This window comes from Sciurus vulgaris (assembly GCF_902686455.1).
Source record: "Sciurus vulgaris genome assembly, chromosome: 6".
In the NCBI taxonomy this organism is placed as follows: Eukaryota; Metazoa; Chordata; class Mammalia; order Rodentia; family Sciuridae; genus Sciurus; species Sciurus vulgaris.
Window position 1 is genome coordinate 10,051,500 of NC_136466.1, and position 11,741 is coordinate 10,063,240.

At 41.2% G+C, this 11,741-nt stretch overlaps 1 protein-coding gene across 5 annotated transcripts in view; it reads right to left on the reverse strand.

Moving 5' to 3' along the window:
- The window catches only part of RANBP17 (RAN binding protein 17), a 284,952-nt gene extending 274,499 nt beyond the window's left edge, over window positions 1-10,453 (reverse strand). For 4 of the 5 annotated variants that reach the window (XM_079145395.1, XM_079145396.1, XM_079145397.1 and 1 more), the window contains exons 1-3: window positions 10,334-10,453; window positions 3,689-3,835; window positions 763-853 (exon numbers count right to left, since the gene is read on the reverse strand). In XM_079145395.1, the coding sequence (XP_079001521.1) occupies window positions 763-853; window positions 3,689-3,835; window positions 10,334-10,351 (256 nt within the window). In that variant the 5' untranslated portion in view covers window positions 10,352-10,453. Of the gene's footprint in view, window positions 1-762; window positions 854-3,688; window positions 3,836-10,333 lie in introns of those variants that run through there. The other variant, XM_079145398.1, reaches the window with a different exon arrangement.
- Between the last annotated feature and the right edge of the window lie 1,288 nt (window positions 10,454-11,741).

Here is an 11,741-nt window from a genome sequence, read left to right on the forward strand (position 1 = left end):
TGATACAAAAATAAAAATCATGTTAACCTTGAAGCTAAAGAAATGAATCACCAATCTATTTCTATCATGAGCAAGGAAGACAAAAAAAAAAATCCTACACCTGAATTATTAAAGCTTTATTCATATGAAATACAAACTTACATATGCATATGTACAAAAACTTAAAAGTACATTACTTCTGAAAAATAAACTGTTATTTTATAGAACCAATGTTCCAACTACAATAGGTTCTAAGCAGTTTACCCACGTACAAATTATTAAGGAGTCTACTTTTGATTTTCAATGCATCCCAATTCATTCTGACATAGCATTTTGAGAAATACTGGATTTTTGCTTTTCCTGTCACTCGGCTGCGTATCAACTTAAAAACTAAGAACATGGATTCCACAAAGACTGAATGGATGTGAACAGCAGCTCTATCACTTCCTAGCTGTGTGATCTTAGATTACAAAGCCTATCAAATCTAATTTCTTCAACTTGTAAAATAAGGATAACTCATAAATTTGCTTGGAGGATAAAATTAGTGCAAATCTTAGCAAATACTACAAACACCAAAGTGCAAATTATTTACTTATTATTCAACTAGCATGCTTTTTATTACACATTGCACCATATTATTACATGGATAAGTAAACCAGAATTAACCACTAACCTTAAAAAAAAAATGACAAATAATTTGCAAGCCCCAAAACTGTTCAGCATTTTAAAAGCCAAAGTTCACTTCTAAAGTAAAATTGTTAAAAATCATAATAAACCACTTACTGATATCAATCCTCTGCTCAACAGGTAAAGGACTGATTCGGCTGATAAGTTTTGAAAGACAAGTTGCAGCAAGGAGCTGAGCATAGGATGTCTGTAAAGAATAATTTTTATTTAGTATCATCACAAATAAAACTACAATAATCAAAATATTATAGGTAGTTTTTCTAAGCAAAAATGAGAATTTTTCTGTTTTTTTCGAACTGACAGATTTACAATATATAAACTATATCAACTTGAGATACATATACACAGATGCATATCTTTTGTTATTACCAGTGTATATCCATCATGTCAGAATAAGATAAAACAGAAAACTACTTCAAATGTCTAACTTTCAAGGCACAGAACTGAAGTGCTCTTTTTGCAATCATGCTACTACAGCTTTTCTAAAAGAATATATGTTAACAATATCGAACTAAACACTAATCACAATATTCTCAAATCACCAGAAAAATTAAATCAACTATCTCATCACAGAATGTCCTTACAAAAATGAAAAATAAAATGAGGTCACAACCAAAGTTAAGTTTCCAGGTGGCTCACTTGTTAGCCAGGCAGGAAAGCCACTTTACAATGAGGACTTAATTAAATCACCATGGTTTTACTGTAGCAGCTAAAGTTATATGTGCAGGGAAAATAAACTTTACTAGCCTTTTGGTGAGAACAACTGTTCAAAAAATTGAAGACAGTGAAGCAAGGTCAAGTCAATTTAAAAACAAGATAAATGATTTAGAAAGATTACTCCAAGCTCTCAATGAGTAGAGATGTTACCAATACTGCTCATATTATTAATGTTAGCAATACTTACTCCCTGTTTATTCTAGAAATCAATGCTAAGTGTGAAACAGTAAAGAATTAGCCTCTCCTAAGAGTCTGTGTGGAAATACAGATCAGAATATTTTCAGAACAGTTGAGGAAACATTAATTCTATATAACTTGAAGGAGACTCTGCTAGACACTGGTGCTAAAAATACGGAGCAGGAAAGGGCTTAGGGCATATTTTTAAAGCTTGTAAGAAATGAAAAATGTTTAAGCCAGACATGGTGGTGCATGTCTGTAATCCAGCGACCTGGGAGGCTGAGGCAGGAGGATCACCAGGAGCTTAACAAGACCCTGTCTCAGGATAAAAAGACTGGGGGTGGAGATCAGTGGTATAAGCTCCTGGATTCTATCCCACTATGGGGGGGGGTAAGATGTTTCAAGTCTATGGTTATTCATTTATTCATTAGCAAATACGCCATGGTAAACATTTGAGTCATTCATTAATGAATTGGAGGTGAAAACAATGAACTTTATTCACTTTTGTGAAATTATCTTCAGTTCTGGGAAATTGTGTTAGAATCAGAAGCTCTGAATATCTTGTCCCACTTCACAGTAGTCTGGTCACTTATCAGTGGTAAAGTTGCACTGCAATTTTTTTAAACTCAGGGCTGAGGATGAAATTTTTCTGGATAAGAAGACCAAGCCTCTATTGTTCAACACTAAATGGCTTTGGAAATTACCTTTTTTTGCAAACTTGAAAATGTGTCTTAATGACTTCAAACCTAAAATTCTAAAACTGCCTAAAAGACAGTGTTTAGTACATATATACAGAATGACTACAATGACTAACGACACAATAAAATCAATTCACTAACAACACCGACACACAAGAAATGTCAAGCTGCTCTACACATTTCCTACACTTCTGAAAGTTAAAACAAGTAGTGAGATCTCTACTTTCAGATTTATTTTCTGAGCACCAACTACAGTTCCAGCATCACCGTTCAGACCCTGATGCAAGTAAAAAAATTTCCATATTTCAAAATCCATTTAGCTGTGCAACTGAGGAGCTTCCACCTAATCTTCAATTGGAAGTGATTAATCTGCAATGTAATGACATGCTAAAAGGCAAATATCAAGAGAAGATTTAATAGAATTCTATAAATGCTTTCTAAGTGATGAATATGCTTAATTAAAATCATAAGCTCATGGAATGATTTTAGTATTTGGCAGTACCTATCTATGTGAAAGGATATTTTCAAAGATGAAAAATGTAAAATTTTATTACAGATCAGCATTAACACATGAACACTTATAATCAATGCTGATGATAGGAAACACTAACTTTGAAATTCAATTAATAGTCCCAAAAGAAATGTTTTTTTTTATTAATAGATCTCTATTATGAAAACCATATTCAATTATTTTGAATTTTACCAATAAACCTTGGAGGACATTTATTTTCTCTCTTGTTATAGACATACTTACAAAATATCCTCCATTTTACCTTTTAGCTCACAAAGCCTAAAATATTTACTTGATGGCTCTTTACAGAAAGAGTTCTCCAATTCTGTTCTTTCTGTTCTAAATCATGAGGTCTCTTACTCCAGTGCTTACTGTATCATTTCATAGCTCTTTATTTATATATCTGTGGCTTACCAACTAAACAATGAGCTACTTTAAATCATATACATAAACCATGTAGGCAGTAGAGAGGCTGGTGTTATATGTAAGCACTTGCTAAAGGGTTTCTGAAACAACAGCTATGAATATCTGGAAGGGAGGCAAACGAGGTAGCCAGACTTCTTTTGAACAATCCTTTCATGTTTCAAAGTTAACTATAACCTGCTTCTCTATCACCTAGATTTAAAAATGGCAAAAAAGTTGTATCTAAAATGTAATTTTTGCCCACTGAAATGAGACATAAAAAGGGTCCAAGGGGAATTAAAAAATTATTTCAATTCATTCCTATTCTACCTCCTGACTATTCCCTAAATTTGCTTCCCTGGCTTTCCAATTCTTTCCCTGATTAATCTCTTTGATAGTGAAATAAACTATAATAAAAGATGTAGCAACATCTGTCACTGCTAATACACACAAATTTTATCAACAATGACGTACATTCATGATCTCTCATGATTAATTGCTGTTATCAAATACTTACGGTTCCTTGTTCTAATAAAAGTTGACACTTGCTGAGACATTCTGGGCTGTCAATAAGTTCCAAAAGTGCTTTCTCAGCCTCTATTCTTTGGGTAAGATCAGTCCCTATGTAGAGGTGAGTACATAAAACTTCCAATTCCGTCAAACTCTTGAGAAGGAAAACAAATTAACATTTTACTTGAATGAAAAAAAGAAGGTAAACACATTAAACACAGATGCCAAGAAATACAAATATCATGCCTGTGTACATTAATCCAATACATATGTGCTGAGCTACAACTACTTTCTGGGGGATACAGTGGCAAACAAAACAGGCACATTTCCTACTTCCCAAATTATTTATAAATTGATAGTTATGCAATGGAAATGTAAGAGTGTAGCACAGGGAAGGCTTGCCTGATCAAGGAATTAGAAAAGGTATACCTGAAGAAGTAACGTATGCTGAGACCAAAAAGGGTGAGTCTGATGACAAAAAAAAAAAAAAAAGAACTAGAAGCTACTTGAGGCAAAGACAGTACTAGGGCCTGTAGGAGCATGAAACGGTGTCATTTCTAGGCCTCAACAGGTCATAGTGGCTGGTAAGTAGACAGCATTTGCCAGATGAGGCCAGAGGTGGGTGGGGGAATGAGCATGTACGTGTACAAACTGAAGATAATTCAATTTATATTTTCTTTTCATATTGTAAAAATTTTAATGGTTCCACCTATAAAAAGAAATGATGGTAACTGTAAATATACGCTGATTTGGGGCTTCTGAACTGACTTATAAGCTGCAAGTGAACTATGACATAATTTTTTTGACCCCTTGGCATTTCTTAGCAATTTAATAACTAATGTATTTTATAAAGCACAAAGACTAATTCATTCTGTTTACAAATATAATCTCTTCTAAAGATAGAAGACACACGTAAACAATCTGAAAAAAGAATGAAAAAATGAGTTTGCATTCCTCTCAGCTTAAAAGATTTTTGCAAAAGTCATCTTACTAATAAAACAAATTACTTCACTAGGAACTTGAATCAGAGAATTGTCCTTGAAGGACAAAAATACTGACACAGATTTCAATATTGGGTAGGCAAATGAGAATGGGGTATTCCTAAAAAATGACAATTTTGGTCCAGTCTGAATATTTGAGGCAGCATTAGACCTACATCAGTCCATGCAGTCCCTCAAATGTGACACCTTCTTATGAATACACAGTTGTCACTGAAAGGGATCCCCTGGAGCTCAACGCCCCTCCCACTCCTCTCTTCTGGGGGCTCCTTCACAGCATTCTCTGCTGCTTTATTCAGGTGCAGGCCTGCACCCCAGACTTGGGACTTTTCTGCTAGAGCGAAAAGGGAAGTCCAGAAGTAATAATTCAAAGGAAACATTCACAGAAAGGACCTCTGAGCTTCCCCACCACCATCAACCCAATGAACTCAGATTACTACTACATATTGTTCACAATATTAAAATGCACAGAAAGAATATAGTTCATGAATACATATGAATTCTCATCTTCTCCAGGAAGAAATACAAAATACATCCCCTGTCATGATCAACCTCAGAAATCTTTTTCTTAACCTACCAAATTGAAGGACAAAAATTTTAGAACTAATAATACCCAGAATAACTTAACACTAAATTGATCCTGCTGTCGTGCATTCATCTAGACCTAAGATGTTTTAAACGAGTAGACTTTAACTACAAAAAGAACTAGGTCAGAAAAAATTGCAGGACCTGTTTAACAAAACAAAAGGCAGAAAAGCAGCAGCAGCAGCAGCTGGCAAGGTGGCACATGCCTGTAATCCCAGCTACTTGGGAGACCAAGTCAGGAGGGTCCTAAAGTCAAAGCCAGTCTGGCAATTTAGCAAGACCTTGTCTCAAAATAAAAAGAAGTGCTGGAGGTGTAGCTCAGTGATAAGAGTACCCCTAGGTCCAATCCCCAACACAACCAACAATCCTAAAAATAATAGTACCTACCTTATAAGATTTGTTTGGTAAATTAAATGAATTAGTGCCACATACCTTCTGGCACACAGAATATATTATAAAGGCTAATTGTTTTTTATTGCCTCAAAATAATACTGTGATGGGTTGAATTATATCCCCCTAAGACAGGTCCAAGCCCTAAACCACCCCCACCTCCCGCAAGGTCACCTAGAAATGTGAACTTATTTTCAAACAGGGCCTTCACAAAGCTTTACTTAAGTTAAGGATCTCAAGAAGTGATCATCCTGGATTTAGAGTAGGCCCTAAATCCAATTATTGGCATCCTTATAAGAAAAAGGAGAAGCCGATTTGAGATGTAGCGTGTCAGAGAGGAGAGGGCCATTAAGGACTGCCAAGGACTGCCAAGGAGATGGAGAGGGGCATAAAAGCGTTTCTTCTTTGGGACCTCCAGAAAGAACTGACCCTACATATACACTGGTTTTTGCCTTCCACCTTTCAGAACTATCAGAGAATAAATGTGTGTTGTTTTATGCCACCCAGTCAATGATAATTTGTCACAAGAACCCTAAAAGAAGGAACAAATGAGAGAAAAGAAAAAAAACTAATACAAATATTAACACAAATCAAGTGCGAAAAATCAAATGTCTTTTTTGTTATAATAGTAACCAACACATACTTGGCAGATTAAACCTTTTTAAAGAAAAGAATAAAAGATGCATACAGAAGGCCCCTTACCCTGGTGGAAAGGCATTGTTCCACTACCAACTGATTAGATAATCATCTCATTAGCATTTGATTTTCCAGAGAATCTATAAGGAAATCTTATTTTTCAGACTAAATAAATCTGCACTTCGTTTTAATATGTATTGATGTCTGAGATTATATAGAATATAAGAATGCCTCAGAAAATGGGTCCCTTCTCATTGTGTGGACAAATCAGGTCTGGGTTATAAAAGCTGCTACAAGGCTTAAATCAACATTAGAAGTCCATCTAAATAATAAGTCTCACAAGGAGAAAAGGGCATCACATTCCTCCCATAAAGAATCAATCCACTACAATAGACAGTACCAACTTTCACTCCCTAGTAGACAATGATATAATCCTACCACCAATTTAAAAAAAGATCTTCCTAATTATTCTGGACCTACTTGACATACAATTGGCCCCAAAATGTGACCTCTTTCTAGACAGCAGTTCTCAGACAAACATCTATCAACAGATGAATGTTGAGTAAAAGCCAGGCAAAAAAGTATATATTGTATAGCTCTTCAGTAACAGAAAGTAGCTCACAGTTTCCCAAGTGAGGTAGGGAGAATGGCAGAATAGTACAGAAGAGGGAGGAAGTCAGGAGGGATGACAAACAAGCATAAGAGCACAAGGAAACTTTCGGGGATGATATTTTCAGTTTCTTGATTTCAATAACAGTTTCACAGAAGCATACATATGCCCAAACTCATTCAATTGCACACTTTACATACATGAATGTCAAGACTGTCAGTTCTCCTGCAACAAAGGTAAAATAGAAAACAATTTTTTCCAGGAAAAAATTCCCTAAGAACAAAATTAAACCACAAAAATTGCACTTGAATTTAATTTAAGGCTCTTTTCAATTACTTCCCAATATCTTTCCCACCTTCTGAAATTAAGCTTCTTGGCTATCACTTAGAGAAACTGCCTTCATTTTAAAACTTACTCATTCCACACTCTTTGCCCCTTACTACCTACTCCTAAGCATCTCTGAAGGCTTGATCCGAGCCTATTGGAGCTCTTCCATGATGAATTAGATAATACTCGCTCAAGTGCTTTATAGATTACCTATCTTTTTTCCAAACCAATCCTGAAAAAAACTCCTGCAAAGTACATATTTTCAGTATGCTCATTTTACAGATGAAAAACTGAAGCTGAGAGATCACAGTAAATGGTCAATTCTGAGTGAAATGCAAATCTGCTGGCTCTGAGCACTGCTGTCTCCTCAATCTGCCACCTGGCCAACCTTTACTTCGGACATCGTCTACCTCCAGATGATGTCCTAACCCTACCGATAGCCCCATTAATATATGTCTACAAATGCCTTACTCTTGGAAATCCCGAAAGATGTTAAAAATAACCCTCAAATATCAGAAACTGAATTGAGCATGTTTTCCACAGATTCCCATTCCAAGTGTCCCTTTGGTTTCAGAGGTCTAGACCAGAATCTAGATTTGTATGTTTGATGTTCTCTTTTGCTTTTCCCTCTTCTTAAGATTTTGCCCTCAGCTCCTAGAAGTAATCTGTTTTCCGTGACAGGAGCATTTTTGTTTAGGGCAGGGGCTGGTGGTACCTAAATCTTTTCTCACGGATCTCCTGACTTTCATCAATGTCTCGCAATCCTCTCTAGAGTGCCTACGCTTACTTGTGTCCAGTTGTCCTTTCTCACTCTGCTCCTCTATCTGGACTGCTTCCTCAAAGATGATCCAAATCCTTCACTTCTTTGGGGACACAGTACTGTAATCCACAGCTTCCTAACCAAAATGCATGTGCACTGAATGGGTTATAGAACTAATATGCCCCTGCTCCCCAGGCAGCCAGGGCAGGGTTTGGGACAGTGGGGAAACTCCACACAGACAGCCTTTGGCTGTGAGCAGTTTATGTTAATCAGTTACACAATCACCGTGATGTGAAAAAGACTGTGGAGCAGTGCCCTAACTTTGCTCTAGAGAAATCTGCTTCTTTACCCATCATCTTGATGGCATAACATTTAAGTAGTACCCCACTGGCAGGAGACAGTAAGATATGAGTAGGGTAAATAATATGGAACTTATAAGTTATGGGGCCTACTCTAGTTCTGTAACCTTGGGCAAGTCACAATTGTTCCAAAACTGCCTCCAGGAATAAAAATATATGTGCACATATATTAAGGAATAAAGTGTATTACATACTTCTTTAAATTTTTTAATTTTTTAAATTTGTTCTTGCATAATATCTTAATGGTTAAGATTCAACTCTATAAAATACATGTAGAAATTAAAATGCTAAGTACTGGTTATCACTACTAACAAATGCTCCAAATTAACTGGTTAACAACATGAAACAATGTATTAAAAGAATTCAAACTGAGAAGTGGGGAAACCCCTCTCCACCCAAAAATATCTGTGTGATCTCTTATTTGTTCAACTCCACTTTTAAGGTGTCCACAGCTCTGTAAAGTACATTCCTGGGAAACCAATATGAAGAGTTTTGGCATCAGCATGTAATTTTTCCACCAATTTACACCTAAGTATGAAGAAGTCTTCCAGGACTTGATTTACTTTGCATCATCTTTCCAAGTCCGAAAAAGTTCCACGATACTTTTAATTTACTCTCAAGATTTACACCTGCACCATGAACATCTGATTATCTATTTACAATCCATAAATCCTCCCTGTGAGAGTCTTCCTGTGAAAATTTCCCAGAGGCCATATTTACTAAAGTGGTAATAAATATGTTATTTTGACCTGGGGACCCTTTGAAATGGCAAGAAGTCAAAAGGTAATGTGTGGGCCTCACTATCTCTTGGTCCATAAAGTCCTGGAGCTGTCAATTTCCTGACAGAGTGGCTGGTTGAAAAGAAAACACCCTTTGGAAGAATCAATAAATAAGGAAGTAATAAGTCAGTGTGACCACAGGGGATCCAAAGAAGTCTACAATACTTGGATACACTGTCACCATATTACGAAACTGCCTCCTCTCCAAGGTCATCTCCTGTCTTCTACAGCCTCCCCTGGTCTCTTCCCTTTCATATGAACCTTAGGCTCCAACCAGAAGGAATTTCTGCAATATGCCACGGTCTTCCACAATGCTTTGCTTTGGCTCACACTGTACTCTCGTCTCTCAGCTTTCCCTTCTTTACCTGGCTGTCATCTACATTTTTTTCGAGGCCCACTAGACAGCAAGTTTCCTGAGAGCAGAAATTATGAAGCGGTGCTCCAGGCTGTATCTTCAGCGCCTCGCATGGTAGATACTCAATAACCAATGAACAGGAGGCAGGGAGGCTCGGGCACCGCTTCTGGGAAGCGCAGCAGCTCCACTTCTCTCCTTCCGCACACACTCGACTGCCTGCCCCCTTTTCGGTGCTCCGGTGCTATCCCGTGACGGATCTGCCACAATATTTTTCACGTGTACTGTCACCTGAGCACCTGCGAGCTCAAAGTGGGCACCGATGGCGAGACGGTGTCACCCTCGATGCCCCCTCTGCCCGGTGCTGAGGCGAGCAGGGCGGCCGGATGGGGCTGCTCAGGGAGGACGGAGGACCGCGTCGGCGGCGCCCGAGGATGCCCGGCCCTGCTCCCGCGGCGCGCGTCCCACCCCTGCAGCTCCGCGCTGCCGGCGCGCCCGGCCCGCCGCTCTCCCGCAGCCGGCGCCGAGCCCTCCTCCGCCACTGCCCGCACCCGGCCCCGCGCTCCGGCCGCCGCCGCCCCGGCGGACCACCCGGGCTCCGGGCCGCGCAGCCAGCGGGGCTGCTCCTCCGCGCGGCGCGGGCTCCACCTGCCCCGGCGCCGCCGCAGCCGCCGTCCGCGCCCGGGAAGGTCCCGCCGGCCGCCCGCCCCGGCACTGCCGCCGCGGTGCGCTGCGCGGAGGGGCGCCGGGTGCGGCCCTGCGGCCTCCGCCGCCTACCTCGGCACCGCGCCTCCCGCCGCAGCGTCCCGCGGGCTCAGGGGCGGCGGGGCGCGAGCCCGGCGCGGAGCGCACTGACCTGGAAGTGCAGCGCCATCTTCCCGGGAGGCGGCGCCGGCCGCAGCCCGAGCGCCCGAGGCCAGGGACGAGGCGGGCGCGCGGAGCCCGCCGCCCCGGGGTCCCTGCGCCGCTCGCTCGCGTCGTCCGCCGCTCGCGTCGGCGTCCCGGGCGCGCGGCGGGCGGGGGGCGGGGCGGCGCGCGGGGGGCGGGGCCTCGGCGCCGCCAGCCAACCGCCCCCAACCGCTGCGGCCGCGGGTCGTGCCCTCCGACCCCGCCCCGGACTAACCTCCGCGCCCAACTGCCGCGCGGCGGGCGCCGCTCTCTGGGCCGCGGGTCACCCAGGGCTCCGGCGCCCGCTGGGCCACCGACGTCCCCGACCCCTCGCTCCCTCACGCCGACTGCCCTGGGCCGCTGACCCCAGAGCACAGCCTCCGTTGCCGCTTGAAAATGTTTCAACTTGAATTTGGCTAAAATTAAACGGAGAACCTTCCCGGGCCCAGGGCAGCGTTCTGGCTCGCCTCGCGCTCCTCGTCTAGGGCTGTTTCCGACTGACCCTGCATTTCACACCTACCGATCCCACTGCGGTGAGCAGGTCGGGAGCGGTGAGGCCGCCCCTCCCTCCTGGTGCCCTTCATCTGGGCGGCATCGTCAGCGCTTGGCAGGAAAACTAGGTTACGTAGGCCTTACCGTTCAGGGCTGCCCGCCGAGCTCAGGGCTCTTATTTCAGCTCTGCTCGCGAATTCTGCTTTGGCTACCTGGAAGCATCCTTACTTCATCTGGATATTCAGAGGGTAGTTTTGCTGGGTATAAAATTGCACGCCGGCTTTTTTGGATTTTTGTTTTTCAATCTTTCAGTGTTTAAAAGATGTCCTTCCATTGTCTTCTGGTTGCCATTGTTTCTTTGGCAAGTCAGCTATCAGTCCGATCGTTGAGCCTTTGTCTCCCCCACACCCCACCTCCATCCCAGCCCCCAGCCCCAGCTGCTTGAAAAATGTTCTCTTTGGTCTTCAGAAATTTGAATTTGATGCCACCAACTCTGTGTTTGTTTGCCTTCTGTCTTGGCAAGTATTTCTTTAAATATTGTTCTATCTCTCTTTCTCTCTCCATATACATGTATACTGTAACTCTAATTACATGTGTGTTAGAGCTTTTTACCATATTCCTTATGTCTCTTAGCCTCTTCTCTGTATTTTTTTTATCTTTGTGCTTTAATCTGGTTTTCTACTAACCCAAACAGTAGAAACTGCTCTGCTGTGCCTGAGCTGTAATACAACCCCTCTTGAATTATTAATTTCACTTACAATGTATTTTAGTTTTAGATTTGTCATTTGACTTCTCCCCTTCCATTTAAAAAATAGATTCCAAGTCTCTGGAAAAATTCTTTTATCTTTCCTCTATTTTCTTGAAATTTTAGTCATATTAGTTAA